Below are 18,488 nucleotides of genomic sequence, written 5' to 3'. Positions count from 1 at the left end.
AGTGGGAGAGCCCCCTTGCTGGTCTATTTCTGTCTGCTTTCTCTGCAGTCTTCAATCAATTGGCAAGTATTAAGCAAGTACTGTTTGCCAGATGCTGTTCTGCAAGTTGGGAATATAGCAGCCAACAAGGCATTCAACAAACATAGTATATTGAATACCAACTGTGTGCCAAGCGCTATTCTAGGCTCTAGGGATAAAGTCCTCCTGGAGCTTATACTCCAGTAAACGGATGCCAGAGAGTAAGTAAAAAGAAGAAGAAGAGTGAGTCAGGTGGCTGTAGGTGCTGTAGAAGTTGGGGGGGAGCAGGTTACAAGTTTAGGGAGGTCTGGCAATATTTGAACAAAAACTGGAATGAGGTGACGGAGCCGTGTACGTCTATGTAAGGGAAGAGAGTTCAGGCGGGGGGAGTACGTGCAAAGGCCCTGAGGTAGGGTGCACCTGGAATATCTAAGGAAGAGCAAAGAAGTCTGTGTGGCTGGAGATGCATGAATGGGGGAAAGTAGGCAGGGACAAGGTCAAGGGAGGTGAGGGTCATAGACGGCCTTGTAGACAACATGAAGACTCTGGCTTTTGATCTAGGAGAACAAGAGCTATGGAAAGTTCTGAGCAGGGAAAGGTGTGACCTGACTTGGGTTTTCACAGGCTCCTTCCCGCTGCATGTGGGAGGCGAAAGTGGAAGCTGGGAGACCTCAGAGGAGGTGACTGCATAAGTCTGGGTAGGAAGTGATGACAACTAAACCAAGGGAGAGGCAGTGGAGGGGGTGGGGAGTATTTTATTTATTTTTTATTTTTTTAAAATATATTTTATTGAATTACAGAGAGGAAGGGAGAGGGATAGAGAGTTAGAAACATCCATGAGAGAGAAACATCGATCAGCTGCCTCCTGCACACCCCCTACTGGGGATGTGCCCGCAACCAAGGTACATGCCCTTGACTGGGATCAAACCCGGGACCCTTCAGTCCGCAGGCCGACGCTCTATCCATTGAGCCAAACCAGTTAGGGTGGTGAGAAGTATTTTAGAGGTAAAGCCAGAGGATAATCAATTAGTGAACAAGAGAAACGCCAAAACGTTGTAATACTCACTCGGCGTAAGAGATCCAGTGGCCTTAGAGAGGATGGTCAGGGAACGCTGAAGAAGAGGCTGCCCATGGGTTGCAGCCGCAAGCAGAGGAATGGAGGCACAAGCAGAGGGAACAGCATATGCAAAAGCTGGGGCGTGAGAGCGAGCTTGACATGTTCCAGGAACAGAAAGGAGGCTGATAGCAAGGGCTTGAGTGACCCTCAAGGCAGGAAAACCAACGGCCAGACTGCGTGAGCCTCACAGGCCGCAGCGAGGAGGCTGGAGCCATCGGCGGGGGTTAGGCCACAAAAGCACCGTGATCGGATGGTTAATGTTATGAAAAGATAAAACGGGGGGAGGGGGCATTAAAGGCGGAGGCAAAGGTAGGTGGAAGCTGGGAGACCAGACGGGAGAAGCATTGGCTTCGAAGAGGAGGAAGCGGTGACGGGGGTGGAGAGAAGTGGGTGGAATGTAGGTACTTTTCGGAGGTGGTAGGTGCTTGTCCCTGAATTGGAGGAGGAGGAGCGGGAAGGACTCCCAGCCTCTGGCTCCAGCAGGAGGGCGACTGGCCCCGCCCCTCAGTGAGCGGAATGGGCAGAATCAGGGAGGGCATTTTTTCCCCCAAAGGATGCTATTTCTTGCTAAATCTTGGCATTCCCCTGGAATCTCACCTTTTCCCAGCAGCTTCCCAGAAGCCATGTCACCCTGGCAGTTTATTTTCCCCTCTCAGCCCCACAGAGTTGCGGAGGACTGCCCTGTACAGTCCCAGAAGTGTTTACTTCTCTTTTTAAGGAGCTGAAACCAGTCGTTTCACTCAACTCAAAGCACAGCTCTCCTCTCCCCACCCTTCCCAAAGGTCTCTCTTGTGCAATCACTTGTTCTGTTCAAGAGACACGCTGAGGGCCCCTGCTGCGGGAGGAGCTCGGGCAGCCCCGCTCTGCTTCCTTGGAGGGAGCAGGTGGCGTGAGTGAGCGTGAGAGAGTCAGATGTCAGGAAAGCTCTTGAGGAAGTGAGGCTGGGAGCCGGAGGAGGAGGAAGAGCAAGCCAAGGAGAAGGGAGGCCAGACCCCCACGGTGGGTGGGAGCAGGGGCGGGCGTTCCTGGAGCGGTCAGAGGACAGATGTGGGGGTGACCAGGGCAGATGTGGGGAGGCCCATCGGAGGCTGTGCTGGTCAGGGAGAAGGGGAAGAGGAGGAACGGAGAGGAGGACTGTCCCGCATTCAGAAGCTCAGGAGACACCCCGATGAGGTCCCGAAGGCAGCGAGCGATGTGAGTCAGAACTCGGGGGCCAGTTCTGATTACGGACACGCATCCAGACCTACGGGTTGGCATTGTTCCTCCTGGAGGTTTTTATTCCTCCAAATGTTTTCCAAGAGGATGGGTGAAAAGGGCAAAAAAGATTATGAGCTTTGGGTTTCTTCACTGCCTTGATCCCACTTCTGCCACCACAATTAGTGGTGATTATTGGAGAAGAAGTCAGCCTTCAGCTGGACCTCTGGGCCACGTTGTTCTGCGCTGGCTTTTCTTTTTAAATCCCAGGCTCTTGGACACTCTGCTTGTCTAGCAGAGCAGGGAGCAGACACTGGCTGCAGGACATAATGGCTAGCGCTTAGGTTGAGTCGTGCGTGTCAGGCACCGGTCAGTGTATTTGGATATCCATGTATTTAGTCCACACAACCATTCTATGGAGCGGGTACTTTTATTATCCCCACTTGACAAAAGAGGGAACCGAGGCACCGAGTGGGGACATCACTTGTGTCCAAAGCCGCGCAGCTGCTAAGCAGCAGGGCGGGGATTTGAACACAGGCATTGGGGCTGCACTGCTCGGCTCCGTTGTGACCACCCCCTTCGTTCTTCTCCCAGCCCAGCCCCAGAACCGCGCTGAGACCCAGGAGGTCACACTCCGCTCGGAGCCGGTGCCCGTGGCCCTCTGTGTCTCCTCGGGGGGCCGCCCACCCGCCAGAATCTCCTGGCTCTCGCCCCTGCGTGGGGAGCCCAAGGAGAGCGAGACAGCAGGGCCCCTGGCCGGCACGGTCACCGTCACCAGCCGCTACGCCGTGGTGCCCTCGAGCCAAGTAGATGGTGTCCAGATCACCTGCAAGGTGGAGCACGAGGCCCTGGAGGAGCCGGCCCTGCTGCCCGTGACCCTCTCTGTGCGCTGTGAGTGCATCACCTGTGACCGCACCTCTCCTGCTGTCTACACTGGCTTCCCCGGGCACTGCCTACACTGCCCCTCAGTGTTGTCCACCTTGGCCCTGGGCCACATTCTGCCCTGCCTACCTGCCCTTCGCCTGTACTTCCACCCCGGCTCCCCCGGCCACATCCACACACTGTCCCCGTGTCGTCTACCTGGCTCCACGCGGCCACCGTCAGTGTAAACACTGTTATCAACCACTCGGAGTCTGCACTGCCTGAACCAACACTGTCTACACACACACGCTCATCCAACCTGGCTCCACGCGGCCACCGTCAGTGTAAACACTGTATCAACCACTCGGAGTCTACACTGCCTGAACCAACACTGTCTACACACACGCTCATTCCCACGGTTTCTATCGACTTTCTTATGGTCTCTACACCAACTCCTGCCTCCGAAAATGATTCCCATCGACCCCACTGGGCCCTGACAGTACTGACCCCTTCCAGTATGTTCTATGCTAGCTCTTCCCAACACCGCGCACACGCACACCCCCTCATACGGCCCGAGAGGCTCCCCTGGCACTGTGCCCACCAGCCCTGTCTTCCAGTCACCCACAGCAACATGCTCACACTCCTCCCAACAATGCCTTCGCTTACCAGCGGTTCTCAACCTTCCTAATGCCGCGACCCTTTAATACAGTCCCTCATGTTGTGGTGACCCCCAATTTCATTGTTACAAATTGAACATACTTAAAGCATAGTGATTAATCACAAAAACAATATGTAATTATATATGTGTTTTCCGATGGTCTTAGGCGACCCCTGTGAAAGGGTCATTTGACTCCCAAAGGGGTCGCGACCCACAGGTCTAGAACCGCTGGCTTAGACCAAGGCTCAGCCAGATTCCCTTATCTACGCTGCGGAGAAAATAGCACAGTCGGTAGCAGCCCCCAGGGTACTGCCTGCGCTGAGAAAAACTTCCCCCAAGTGGTGGGAGCGGGGTCCCTGTACTGGCCTCCGCAGACACACCGGAGGGATTCGCCCCTGACGGTTCCCACGCTTCACCTCCTGCCAACCTATTCCATTTCTATAGGATTCCATCTGTCTGCTTGCCTGTCATCCCCTTTGGGATTCTCCCCTCTCTGAGCCAATCCCCCTGTTTCCTCCAGACCCCCCCGAGGTCTCCATCTCTGGCTATGACGACAACTGGTACCTCGGCCGTAGCGAGGCCACTCTGAACTGTGATGTCCGCAGCAACCCGGAGCCCACAGGCTATGTGTGGAGCACGTGAGTCCTGGGTGGACCTGGACTCCAGGGTCTGAGGGAGGAGGGCTGGGGGCCTGGACTCCTGGGTGTGAGGGAGGAGGGGCTGGGGGCCTGGACTCCTGGGTGTGAGGGAGGAGGGCTGGGGGCCTGGACTCCTGGGTCTGAGGGAGGAGGGGCTGGGGGTCTGGACTCCTGGGTCTGAGGGAGGAGGGGCTGGGGGCCTGGACTCCTGGGTCTGAGGGAGGAGGGGCTGTGGCCTAAACCAGGAAGCCTCCAAAAGGAGGGAGCAGACAGCGCAGGGTCCCTGGAGCCTGGCTCCTGAGGGCTGTGTCATCAAGGACCCGGCCTGTGCTCTGTGGACCCTGCTGTCCCCCTCATGTGACCTCCACATTCTCCAGGACCTCAGGCTCCTTACCAGCCTCAGCAAAAGAACAGGACTCCCAGCTGATGGTCCCCCTGGTGGATAGGCTGGTCAACACCACCTTCATCTGCACCGTCAGCAACGCCGTGGGCACGGGCCGGGCCGAGCAGGTGGTCCTCGTTCGAGGTGAGCGGGTCTCGGGGGCGGCGTGTGATGACCGGGCCTGTCCCCACGTTCCTCTCTTGGTTCTGGGCTGCGCTGGGGGAGGCTGTGCCGCCGGCTGGGGAGGGGTCCAGACCCGCCTGGCTGATGGGAGAGGAGGGTGGTGTGGTTTTTCTCTCTTGCCCCCAGGGGGGACCTGGGTTGGGCTGATAGAGGGTAGGTGTTGGCAGAGGAGTTTTGGAGGTGGAGGCCTGTGCTGGGCGCTTCCTGGAGGGGAGAGGCAGGCAGGGTCTTCAGGAAGAGACCAGTGACCTTGCCTGGGCTCCAGCCAGTGAGACACGCCCACCGACTCACACCACTAACCCTTGGAGAGACACAAATGAGGCAGACAGGCGGAAACAAACCCGAATTTCTTTTCTTTTTTTAAAATATTTTTATTGATATCAGAGAGGAAGGGAAAGGGAGAGAGAGTCCCCTACTGGGGATCAAGCCTGCAACCCAGGCATGTGCCCTTGGCCGGAATCGAACCCAGGACCCTTCAGTCCACAGGCCGACGCTCTAGCCACTGAGCCAAACCAGCTTGGGGCTAGACCCGAATTTCTTATGGTGAATGCTGGTCGTTTCCGTCTGGAGCCACTGGCAGTGCATGTCGGGGCGTTTGTGTTTCTGGAGTTGGTACTTTGGAAACGGTGACTGATGATGAAATGGGTCTGTGGGTGGAAAGTTCTCCGAGTCCCCTTGAGGCGAACTCAGAAACACAGACCCCAAGACACACAGCCAGCGAGGAAAAGAGGAAGGCACACTCAGCCTGTGCAGTGGGTTGGGATCTCAGCCGTGCACTCACACACCTGGAGCGAGGCAGGGACTGTCACAGGGCAGTGCACCCCGACACTCAGACACAGATGGACCCCACGGCTGGGAGCAGAGTCCCCTTCATGTCAGAGCCACAGCCAGCAGGACCGGTGTCTACAGACACGCCCTGTGCTGGGAGATGCATTGGAATCAAAACAACCTCGCCCATAATGTAGCCCACACACTGTTGTCACCACGACACACCCCCCAAGCGGGCAGGGGCACCAGCCAAGACACTGAACAAAACCAGATAACAGCCAGCCGGAGCCCGAGAACCACCCCTCGTACCAGGATGAGCCATTCTGGAAACTCCCTCCAGCGTGGCTCTCTGTGACACATACTTGTGTGGACACACGACACGGGAACAGTGGCCTGGCCCCCTCCCAAGCACGACCACAGACCGGTGTGAAGATAGACATAAAAGACGGCTGGAGGCAGACCCCCCAGACAATCTGACATCACACGCATCTAGAAAGACACCCAATGACAACAGACCTCTCTTGGGGAACGCAGACACTCGCCAGGAGATATGACGGGCCCCCTCAGAAACACGGTCACAGACAACACGCTCAGCTGGCCAGCTCTCCGCATGGTGTCACGCTCGGGCACACACACACACACACACACCTGAAGGGGGACACAACCACCGGATGTGCTGGGGGAGGGGAAAGGGTCACGGGAACCTGCAATTCACATGCAGTTACATCATCGCTCATATCAATGTGGAGAAACTCCACGGCAGACTCGGGGTGCACACCCTCAGACACTCCCAAAACCTGTTAGAGAGGGTCTCTTTCAACAAATTGTCATCTGACGAATACTAGTCGAGGTTGCCTCTTGGCCAGGCTTTCTCCTTGGTGCTTTCTCCTTTGCCAACAAGTAGCCTCGCCCCGGAAGAAACTCCCCGCTCCTGGCAGGAGGGTTCAGGGAACACAGTAGCGAATGAGACACAGTCCCTGCCCTCCAAGCCACACCCAGAGAGGTCGGCTCCACCCACCCAGCAAGGCACCCAACTGGAACCTCTACCCCAGAAACACACCTGAGAAACGGGTTCCCACCCACACTCAGAAGGCACCTCCAAGGGCTGCAGCCTGCAGAACACAGACGCAGGCACACTTAAGGGCCATCGGAGGAATACACAGCCATGAAAACATCCCCACACACGCAGAAACCCCAGGGTCGTCCACTGCTGGGCGCCCTTTGGCAGTGTCCACCCGGTGAAACATACCCCGAGGCCCGTCGGGGACCGGGGGCCAGGGATGCACACAGAATCACAGCCCCAGAAAGACCGAGCCGTAAGGAAAGACGCCCCCTCCCCCTGACTATCCCAAAGGTAGCCACAGACCGAGGGGCAGTCAAAAACACCGAAAAGCCACACCCACAGGTAGATGCCAACAGAAACACCAGAAGTCCAGACCCTGGCAGTGAGTTTGCCAACAAGTAGCCTCGCCCCGGAAGAAACTCCCCGCTCCTGGCAGGAGGGTTCAGGACACACCACATTCCCCCACGCACCCAGACCCAGACGTGCTATCATCACCTCGGTGTGGGGTTCACGCCGGTGCAGACGTGGGTACACAGGCCGCACCGCAGGCTAGACGTCCCTTCAGGGAGACTTCGGGGAACTTTCGGCCCCCGGGCCCATGAACTCTCGCTGCTGTCTCAGTGCCGCTCCAGGAGCAGACACGTCCCTCCACGCTGCAGCCGGTTCCAGACCCACCTAGTGCTCAGGGAGAGACATATATTTTCCCCAAAAAAGGTTCACAAAGTAGTACTTACCCTTCATACTCGAGGCACATTCCTGTTCTTTTTTTACTGCTGCTTGCGAGTCACTAACTGCTTTGACAGCCCTTTTTAAAAACACCCATCAAGTCGCCCTCAGGGCCCTGTGCGCAGAGGTTGGGGAGGGGAGGGTCTGTGTAAGTGGGCCCCTCCTGGTCTCTCCCCTGCACACGGGGTGGGGAAAGAGCATGTGTGATCAGGTTCCCGTTGTATCATGTCTGTCCCTGGTGTGGAGCCCAGCCCCCCCTGGCTTCCTTGTCACCTCTCCTCCTCCTCTGACAGGCCTCCCCACTGCAGTTCAGCCAGTGCAGGGAGCACTAGAGGGCAAGGGACAGTGGGCTTCATGAGCCCCATTTTCTGCACTGGGGATGGGTGGCCCAGGCAGGAGGGAGGTGGCACTGGGGATGGGTGGCCCAGGCAGGAGGGAGGTGGCACTGGGGATGGGTGGCCCAGGCAGGAGGGAGGTGGCACTGGGGATGGGTGGCCCAGGCAGGAGGGAGGTGGCACTGGGGATGGGTGGCCCAGGCAGGAGGGAGGTGGCACTGGGGATGGGTGGCCCAGGCAGGAGGGAGGTGGCACTGGGGATGGGTGGCCCAGGCAGGAGGGAGGTGGCACTGGGGATGGGTGGCCCAGGCAGGAGGCAGGTGGCACTGGGGATGGGTTGTCCAGGCAGGAGGCAGGCCATGCCGCCCAGACCAGGTGCTCCCAGGGCTCCAAGGGAGGAATTCTCAGAAGGTCCCTTCTCCTCTCGAGTACAAAGAGCTTTGGAGTCAGACAGCCTCCCGCTCAAGTCCACCTCTCCCTCTTCCTGGCTGGATCCACCCCAAGATTTTGTGACCGTGACCTCAGCTCATCCTCAAGGGGTCCCATGCCTGCTGGGTCCTGGCCCGCGACCTGGTGGCCGGGTGTGGAACTCTGTTCCCTGCCCAGTCGCAGCCTTCACTCCGCTACAGCCCCTCACCAGGTGGAGGGCATGAGACTGGTGTTGCCAGATCTGACCCCCACCCCCCACCCCAAATGGAATTTTCAGTGAAATCACCTGGTTTCTGAAATGTTGGCTAGAAAGTTCAATAATACTGTGCTGTGCGGGTATAAGGAGATCTGAGGCCACCCGCTGGCAACCCCTCCGCATACGGAGCACTCAGCCTGTAGCAAAGTGTGAATGGGTTCTCCCCCCCCCCCATTTTGCCCAGTCAGAGTCACCTCCCTGTTCCTGTCACTCCCCTGCCCTGTCCTCCCCAGATGTATCCTCTTGACCTTGTGTCTCCCTTTCTCTCTCTCACCCCTCCTTCTCTCTCCTCAGACGGCCCCCGGGCCTCTTCCCGAGACGAGGGTCCAATGGTGTGGGGGGCCGTGGGGGGGACACTGCTGGTGCTGCTGCTTCTGGCTGGGGGGGCCTTGGCCTTCATCCTGCTGAGGGTGAGGAGGAGGAGGAAGAGCCCTGGAGCAGCGGGAGGAGGACCAGAGAGCGGCCAGGGATCCTATGATCCGAAAACTCAAGTGTTTGAGAACGGAGGCCCCGTCTTCTGGACCACAACGGCCCCTGGTCCCCCGAGGCCGGACGGCAAGGACACGGAGGAGGACTACGAGGAAGAGGAGGAGAAGGCAGAGAAAGGCCTCATGCTGCCGCCATCCCCGGCACTCGAGGATGACATGGAGTCCCAGCTGGACGGCTCCCTCATCTCCCGGCGGGCGGTTTATGTGTGACCCCCAGACAGAGAGACAGAGACGAGCCTGCGGGGGCCGCGGGTGACAGACTGGTTGAACTCGTTTGTCTGGATGACACTGGAGCGCAAATGCTACCTCCCACTTTCCTGGGATTCAGAGGGAGGTGGAATATCACACACTGGACTTACGGCTCCAGGGCTGCATGGGGGAGGGAAGGGGGACCCACAGCGGACCCCCCCAGAGACTTGATCTTGGCTCTGGCCTGCCCCAGCCCTGCCCTGTGACACTCAGGAGTTAATAAACTTGGAGGAAAAATCGGGGGTGTCTTGTAATACACTGGACCCCCTCCTTGGGGGGTCGGAAAGCTGAACTGGGCTCCATGGAGTGGGAGGCTGGGGGGCTCTTACTATCTGGGTCCTTGAAGGACACCTTGGATGCTGAGACCCCGAGCCAGTGGGATGGGATCTGGGCTTAGAGACTGGAGGGCTTGGACTTGAAGGTTCCAGCCCCGAGGCTGCCTTCCTCGAGGCCAAGGGATCCCGGACCCCTGGGCGCTTGCAGAGGGTGCTATGGTCTGATTATCCAGGAGCAGCGCAGACCCAACTCCCCAAGGTTGCTGAGACCTGGGGAGGGAGCACTGCCCCCGATGGGGCCCCCAGGAGGCAAGGCGGGCGTGGGTACTGAGCAACCAGGGAAGTCCCACCTCTCCACCCAGAGAAGTGGCCTTTCCCAGCTTCCTTCCTCTTCCTTTTCCCCTGGGGCCCAGCTAGAGGGAATTTTCAGTGATTCAGAGGTAGGGGCTGTAGGGCTGAGTCCCGCCTAATTCCCCTCAACCAGAACCTCTCCCAACCCCAGGCTGGGGACTGAGGTGGGGGAATGGGAGGGGCAGGGGTAAATCCCAGCCACCTCCGCTCCCTGGCCCCAGGGTCTCTGCTCCTGAGGCTATCACGCAACTCTACTCAGTAGGCTCAGCTCCTCGGCCCAGTGGGCCTGGGCGGCCGGGAAGGGCTTGGTGAGTTTACTTCTACCAGTTTTGACTTCCACTTAATTGCTGGGGATGAAGCCGTGACGCGGGCAGACCTCACACGCAGTCAGGACGCCTGGAATAACAGTGATTTGAGGGTAGCTGGTGTGGACTGAGCGGCAATTACTCTGTTATCCTCCCACACACAAGCCCTCCTGAGAAAGCCCAGCTGTGGAACAGGCAGTGTGGAAAACGGGCAGTCCTGGGCTCCAGGCTTGGTTCCTCTGGGGGCTGGATCTCCTCATCTGTGGAGTGGGCTTCATGGAAGGGGTGGGGCCTGTGGTTGGGGCTTTTGCATTCTGGTTGCTTATTGTCTAACACCCCCTTCTAACCACCCCCCGCTTCCCACCTAGAGGGCAGGGGCGGGATTTTGTCAATCTGGCTATAGTGGGTCCCGAGCGCCCATGCCCACCCACCCTTACACATCTCGCAAGACCAGCCCGTCCCTCGGAACTCAGCCTAGTGTAGAACCTGGCAATCACACAAGCAATTACTCCAACAACAGCTTTAGGAAGTGTGAAGCGTGTTGCACAGGAAAGGCCCGTGAGGCCATGAGTTTCTCTCTCGGCATTTCCTGTGGGGTCGGAGGAGCTCTGGTCCTCGGACCAGGATGACTGCATTCCCTGTAATGACTGGTTGTGATCCTAACCCCAGGATCCCCCAGTTTTCTGCCTTGTAGCTCTACTTCCCTTCCCACCAGGTCCCTTCCCTCATCTCCCCGTGCATCCCCTCCTTCACTCTGCTCCTTGCGGTTCCTTAAAAACGGCACAAAGCTTCCTGCTCAGGGCCTTTGCACTGGCTGCCATTTCTGCCAGGATGTTCTCACCCCTCTCACGCCTCTCACCCCCATCGCTCACCCCGCTACAGCTCCTTCAGATCTTTGCTCCAGTGTCACCTTGCAGTACGACTCTCTCTGACTACCTGCTCTATCACTTCCCATCACCTTCCCCACTTTGCAGTTTTGTTTGTTTGTTTTTTAAAGATTTTTTATTTCTTTTTAGAGAGAGGAAGGGGGAGAGAGAGAAATATTGATATAAAAACCAAACATTGGCCCTACCTGGTTTGGCTCAGTGGATAGAGCATCGGCCTGCGGACTGAAGGGTCCCGGGTTCCATTCCAGTCAAGGGCACATGCCCAGGCTGTGGGCTCGATCCCCAGTAGGGGGAGCACAGGAGGCAGCCGATCAATGATTCTCTCATCATTGATGTTTCTATCTCTCCCTCTTTCATTCTGAAATCAATAAAAATATATTTTTTAAAAATACGAAGCTTTTTCAAACACAAAACATTGATCGGCTGCCTCCTGCAGGGCCCCTATCCGGGGGTTGAGCCCACAACATTTTGGTACATGGCACTACGCCCAACCAACTGAGCCATACCAGCCAGACCCACTATGTAGTTTTATCCTACATCACTTACGGGCATATTGTAGTTGTTTCTGTACTGTTGGTCTCCCTGCCCAACTAGAACATAAATTCTATCTGGGTGGGTGCTTTTGTATGTTTTATTCACCACTCTATTCCACAGGGATGAGTTGAATGAAAGAATGTCCCCTACCTTTGAGGTCGGCAGGTGGGTGATGACTTGGGCTGGGAGTAAGGAGCTGTGGCTTCCTCCTGGAGACCCCCTTACGCTGTCCCTCTTCTTGCAGAGTCCCCCAACACATCAGGTGCAGGAGCCACCGGTGGCATCATTGGGGGCATCATCGCTGCCATCATTGCTACCGCTGTGGTCGCCACAGGCATCCTCATCTGCCGGCAGCAGCGGAAGGAACAGAGGCTGCAGGTGGCAGAGGAGGAAGACGAGTAAGTGATGCATCCTAAGCAGTGGATGAGGAAAGGGTCCCAGAACTGGGGATTCTGAGGTGGGGGTAAAGGTGGGAGAAAATCATCTGTAATGGCTCTGTGCAACAAAGACACCCCAAATAACTATAACTTAAATAGGATAGAGAGGAGAGCTTACTTCTGTCTCATAAATCATGGATATGACAGCTCTGCTATGTGAAGTCATCAGAGCCCAGGCTCCTGCTAGCTTGTTGCTCCACCTTTATTCACATTTCAAAGGCTCCCCACTCTTCTGTCATTATCTACATATTTCACAACCAGACATGGCTATCCTGGCCTCAAAGCCCCCGTTCCTGCCAGTGGGGAAAGGAAATATAAATACAGGGTATTCAAGCCTGACCGGCGTGGCTCAGTTGTTGAGTGTCAACCTATGAACCAGGAGGTCACAGTTTGATTCCCGGTCAGGCCACACGCCTGGGTTTCGGGCTCGATCCCCAGTGGAGGGTGTGCAGGAGGCAGTCGATCAATGCCCTGTAACGCATATCATCAATGTTTCTATCTCTCCTCCCTTCCTCTCTAAAATCAATAAAAATATATTGTTTTAAAAAAGGAAAGAAATACAGGGTATTCAGTCACCCTTTAAGGAAATGCACCACTTCTCACTTCCATTGACCTGAACCTGTCACATGGCTGTCCCCAGCAGCAGGGCAAGCTAGGAAATGTAGTCTTTATTCTGGGTGGCCATGTGCCCAGCTAAAATCTTTATTAGTATGAGAAAGAAGGAGCCTGGATATTTGGGGGGAAAAAGAGCCACACTTCTCTGTGTAGAGCCCTTGTATGTGCCAGGCTTGACGAGATGTATTTGACATATGGAACCTCGACAAAGTCTCACATCCATGCATCGATTCAACAAGTATTCAAAAAGTAGCCACCCAGGACCAGGCCCTGGGGGTAGGAACGCAATGAAGAGACAAACATTTAAAAAGTGTCCGCACGTGGCTCAGTGGTTGAGGGTCGACCTATGAACCTGGGTTGCAGGCTCGATGCCCGGTAGCGGGTGTGCAGGAGGCTTCCAGTCAGTGATTCTCTCTCATTATGAATGTTTCTCTCTCTCCCTTTCCCTTCTTCTCTCTGAAATCAATAAAAACATATTTTAAAAAAATAAAATCAATAAAAATAAAGTGTCCACACACATACATATATCATGGAAACATAAATTATGAAATAACACGACTCAGTGGGGGAGGGGCATGGGAACACTCGGTAAAAATGCATATTCCTGGGCTTATGCCAAACCTACTACATCAGAACTTTCACAAGAAGGGTTCAGACTCTGTATAACAAGCTCCCTAAGTTATTCTGATGCACAAGATAGTGTGTGAACCACTGTCTTAATCATCTGTCAATGCAAAACAACATCTTGCAGTTCATACCTCCTGCGCCCAGCCCAGCGCTGAGACCCAGTGGTGCCTGAGATGGCCCTGGCCCTGACTCCTGGGGTTCATGGTCTGGAGGAGACAGACCGGCCCCAGGCAGTGATGGTGCAGCATGGCCAGGGATGAGCTAGGGAACCTAAGGGAGCTGAGCGAAGCCAGAGGTCATGAAAGGCCTCCTGGAGGAGGGGATATCTGAGTTAGTGTTTTTTGTGTTGGTTTATTTTTTTGTAATATTTGTATTGATTTTTAGAGAAAGAAGAAGGGAGAGAAAGAGAGAGAAAGGTTGATGTAAGAGTGAAACATCAATCGGCTGCCTCCCGCATGCCCCCTACCGGGGAGAGAGCCCACAACCCGGGCATGTGCCCTGACCAGGAATCGAACCAACACCAGCCAGAGCTGAGTTGGGTATTGAAGGCATAACAAGTGCCCATCATTGTTATGTATACAGGATGCTAGGATCCGTGGGTATGTAGAATGAGGGAACTTGACATACTTTGGAGCAGCAGTCGCCAACCGGTGGTCCATGGCGACCACTGGTTTGGAGGATAGGAAAGCATTTCAATCCTTTATTCATTCTCTTAACAAATATTTACTGAATTCTTCATAGTGGGTTCTGGGAACACCATGTTGATCAAAGATCTCATTTTCTCCCTCACATTGCTCATGGCTGGGTACAGTCATTGAGTGAAATCAGAAATAACATTTCAGCCCTGGCCAGTGTTGCTCAGTGGTTAAAGGGTCACTGGTTCGATTCCTGGACAAGGGCATGTACCTGGGTTGCGGGTTCACTCCCCATCCCCAGGAGGCTCCCCCTACCCCGGGTCAGGTGTATGCAGGAGACAACCAGTCGCTGTGTCTCTCATATCGATTGTTTCTCTCTCTCTCCCCCTCCCTCCCTTCCACTCTGAAAAGCAATCGAGAAAAAAAAATAACACTTCAAATACAAACTCAGTTCAGTGCCCTAAGAGGGAGGTGTACAGCCAGATGTGACCACATCACAGGAGATCGTGATCCTCCTGGAGAGTCAGGGAGGCCTCCTGGAAGAAGATTCATGGGATGAGTGGGAGTTAGCTGGGCAAGGGGAATGGGGGAGGAGGGAGAAAGGGATATCAGGCAGAAGGAGGAGCTTGTGCAATGGCCCTAGGGTCGGGGGCTTCTTAGGTCTAAGCCTCCACCTGTCTACCTCCTACCCCACAGCCTGGAGGGGCCTCCATCATACAAGCCACCAACCCCAAAGACAAAGCTGGAGGAGCCAGAGATGGTAAGCACTTTGCCTGGAACCCAGGCCGCCCCACCTTTCCCCAGTAGGGCCATGGTGGGGAGAGGGAGTTGGGGAAAAGAGGTGGGCTGGGCGGGGGGTCCTGACCTATCCCACCCCCTCCCACTACAGCCCTCCCAGCTCTTCACTCTTGGAGCCTCAGAGCACAGCCCACTCAAGACCCCCTATTTTGATGCTGGCGTCTCATGTGCTGAGCAGGTAGGATCTCGGGTGAGGATGAGGCTGGGTACAGTCGCTGACATAGAGGTTAAGGATTCAAGGTCACAGCTCAAATTCAGAGCTGTGTCTCTGGTCAGAGCTTATGGCATCGAGCTGTGTTTACAATTCAGTGGGGGAGGTCATGACTGAAAAATTCTGAGGACATGAGGTTAGGGTTTAAAGTCAGTCAATGAAGATTGGCTGAACATCCACATAGGTTAGATACTGTAAGACAAGACATAGAGTCCCATCAGCCATCTACTACTGGAAGTCAGGGGTCAGATATTGAAGTTGTAACTGGTCAAAGTTTAAGGGGCTGTTTCAGGCTTCAGGTTAAGGAGTTGAGGTCAAGATTAAAGTCAAAGGTTCATGGGGAAAGACTTAGGTCAGAACTCAAAAGACAAAGTAGAGACCCAGGATTGACAGGGTGAGGTCCACGCTCGGGGCTTTGAATTAGGGACAAGCCATATGATTGACCCAGTGACAAGGGGTAAAATTGGGCCTGGTTGGCGTGGGGAGATGGTCGGGATTTTGGAGTCAAGGGGCAGATTGGGATTCTATGTCAAACTCAGGAAGTGACCTTGAGCTCCTATTCCCTCCCTGCCCCCAGGAAATGCCTCGGTACCATGAGCTGCCCACCTTGGAAGAGCGGTCGGGGCCCCTGCTCCTGGGGGCCATGAGTCTGGGGTCCCCCATCCTCGTGCCTCCAGGGCCGCCTGTTGTGGAGCGGGTGCCCCTGGATCTGGAGGACATGGATGACGATGAGGAAGACTACCTGGACAAGATCAACCCCATCTACGACGCCCTCTCCTACGCTAGTCCCTCTGATTCCTACCCAGGCAAAGGCTTTGTCATGTCCCGGGCCATGTATGTGTGAGCCGCATGGCCCTAGCTCTTACCTCTCTTTTTGATCCCTCAAGTCGCTGCCAGGAATCTTGTGCTGCTTGACCTCTGGCCAGGCCACTGTCAGTGAACACACGCATCTCATCTGTCACTTTGACGTTGGTGGATCCATTGTGACCTCTAACCCATTATCTCTGACCTAGAGAAACCGGCTGTGACAATGGAAACCTGGCAACCTTATCTCATGAGTTGAGGGAGGGGAAATATGTTTCTGCACAATCCGACCCAAGGACTCCTAAAACTGACCTTAGTTCACGCCTCACATTCTGCAATCTCCTCCCAAATTCCAAAGAAGACCCCAGACCTCTGATGTGTCCTTAGGTAGTCAACTCCCAATATCTCTGCTGGGTTGGATGTTGGGGGGCAGGCACCTTGCTGCTCAGACCTGAGCCCTCCAGGCAGCAGAGCCCCACTTGCCCCCTCCCCACCCTATCTGTTCCCCAATGGTGGGAAAGAGGGGAGTCCCCAGCCCAAGGCATAGCTTCCCCATCTCCCTCCTCCTGCAGGCAGGAGTCACTGGGTCCGGACCCTTCCCTGAGTCCCCACTTGCCCAAATCCTGTCTTCAGGGAATTAAGCCCAGTCAAGGACTAGATAGGGTGAGTGTCATGCAGAGTGTGCCTTGCTGACCCCAGCCTTGAGAGAAGAATTTGTGTGTTACTTTGAAGACTACTAAGTCCTTTTACTGCTGCCCAGTGGAATGGGACCCAAACATCTCTGGGGGGGTGGGGAGGAGATGGTTACCTGGGTTGGGGTAAGGGATCTGATATTGTTTTGTAAATAGGGCATTTCCTACCAATATGAATTTGTACTTTGACCAGGTCTCAACTTGTGTATTCTGTGGGATGTGAAGGGGGGGGAGGGTGGAACATGATGATGGGTAATAAATAGGGGGCCCAGGACTTAAGGGAATCAGTAGACGAAGTCAAGATGGGTTACAGACAAAAATAAAAAAAGCCAAAGACATGACAAAAATAATCGAAGAGATAATGACTAAATATGCATAAGCAAAAAAAAAAAAATGTAATGATGGGTAATAGAAGGAGAGGGGGAGGAATCCAGGGCTTGCGGTTAATGAAAAGGAAGCAGTGCAACAGCAGTCTAATCGACAGAAATAAACGGAACAGATACAAATGGTAGTAATCAAGTACGAGGGACTCGGGTTTAATGGATAAATGGCAAGTAAGAATAGACCAAAGTCAAAATTATGAATAATGTAGTAAGAGCTCAGGACATGATGGGTAATAGATCTGGATGAATGAGCCAGAGGCAGACAGGTGAATAAATGGAGAAATAGGGGCCGCAGGCATCTAGATAATAGACCTAAAACATGACGGTTAATTTAAGAAGGGACATGATGGGTAATAGATCTGGATGAATGAGCCAGAGAATAAATGGAGAAATAGGGGCCGCAGGCATGCTAGATAATAGACCTAAACATGATGGTTAATTTAAGAAGGGCTAGCTAGAAGAACGATGGAAGTGCACGGGTAGAAATGTGCTAAAGGTAGTACAGGCAGTGGAACTGAAATGAATGGGACGGGGGCATGCTGGGTAATGGGACAGAAATGAATGGGCCAAAGATAGAAGCCGCAGTGACGCAGGTCCGGGGTGGGGGAGCGGGGGACAGAAGGCATGATGGGTAACGAGAGAGAGAGGTGGGTCTAAGGCAACTGTCGCGTTAAACGGGGAAAGGGCATTGTGGGTAACAAGAAGCCGGCGAAGGTTCACACAACCGGTTAGAATTCTCCCGACGCACTGTGGGAAGGGCCAGAACTTCCGGTTCTCGGTCGCTGACTCCGGACTGGGGACTGCCCCTCTGCCGCGGTGCCTGGTGGGACGCGAGGCCTGACCTTGCTGCCTAGCAGCCTCTGCCGCGCAACGCACCTTTACCCGTGTCCCTCGACCCTGCACGTTGGCCAATGAGCGCACCAGTCTGATTATGTCACAAGGGTGGAGAACCTGTGCCTGCCGGAGCCAATCATAATGCTGTAAGGGCCAAAGCCGCGGCCTGACCTTGCTGCCTAGCAGCCTCTGCCGCGCAACCCACCTTTACCCGTGTCCTTCGACCCTGCACGTTAGCCAATGAACGCACCAGTCTGATTATGTCACAAGGTGGGGAACCTGTGTCTGCCGGAGCCAATCGTAATGCTGTAAGGGCCAAAGCCGGCCAATTATCATGGCAACTTCTCCGCGGGGCAAAGTCGAAAGAGGCGTGCCTTCTGAAGAGGGGCGGAGGCGACGAGTCCGTGGGCGTTGCAAAGTGCTCAGCACAAACCAATGGTAAAGGAGCGCTGGAACCCGCGGCGTAGCAAACCAATAGGCACGGGTTCCACAAGTCAATGGGCAGGGCGGGCAGGTGTGCTTTGACCTGCTTGCGAGGGGGAGCCAATAAAAAAGGGCGTTCCGAAGAAATGGGTGGGGTTCTCATTCATGGCTCCAATAGCAGGGCCAGGCCCTGAAGCTGGTGGGCGGAACCTAGGGCATGTTGAACCAATAGGCTAGGGGGGGCGGGGTGACGGTGGTGGCGGCGGCGGCAGTGGGTTCGGTTGCGCGTGGCGCACGGGGTGGGAGCGGAGC

General features: G+C 55.2%; 2 protein-coding genes across 4 annotated transcripts in view; both read left to right on the top strand.

Moving 5' to 3' along the window:
- The window catches only part of PVRL2 (poliovirus receptor-related 2 (herpesvirus entry mediator B)), a 17,447-nt gene extending 722 nt beyond the window's left edge, over positions 1 to 16,725 (top strand). Inside the window, exons 2-8 of one of the 3 annotated variants that reach the window (XM_005863391.2) lie at positions 2,924 to 3,220; positions 4,369 to 4,486; positions 4,864 to 5,012; positions 11,962 to 12,115; positions 14,728 to 14,791; positions 14,921 to 15,007; positions 15,618 to 16,725. In XM_005863391.2, the coding sequence (XP_005863453.1) occupies positions 2,924 to 3,220; positions 4,369 to 4,486; positions 4,864 to 5,012; positions 11,962 to 12,115; positions 14,728 to 14,791; positions 14,921 to 15,007; positions 15,618 to 15,884 (1,136 nt within the window). In that variant the 3' untranslated portion in view covers positions 15,885 to 16,725. Of the gene's footprint in view, positions 1 to 2,923; positions 3,221 to 4,368; positions 4,487 to 4,863; positions 5,013 to 8,922; positions 9,605 to 11,961; positions 12,116 to 14,727; positions 14,792 to 14,920; positions 15,008 to 15,617 lie in introns of those variants that run through there. The other 2 variants (XM_014537366.1, XM_005863392.2) reach the window with 2 other exon arrangements.
- An 821-nt stretch (positions 16,726 to 17,546) lies between these two features.
- Positions 17,547 to 18,488, top strand: part of TOMM40 (translocase of outer mitochondrial membrane 40 homolog (yeast)) — a 12,550-nt gene continuing 11,608 nt past the window's right edge. The window contains 1 exon segment of the mRNA XM_005863406.2: positions 17,547 to 17,550. Coding sequence (XP_005863468.1) covers positions 17,547 to 17,550 — 4 coding nt within the window.

This window comes from Myotis brandtii, unplaced genomic scaffold (assembly GCF_000412655.1).
Source record: "Myotis brandtii unplaced genomic scaffold, ASM41265v1 scaffold1774, whole genome shotgun sequence".
Lineage (NCBI taxonomy): Eukaryota > Metazoa > Chordata > Mammalia > Chiroptera > Vespertilionidae > Myotis > Myotis brandtii.
This window is presented reverse-complemented; position numbering and strand designations above follow the sequence as displayed.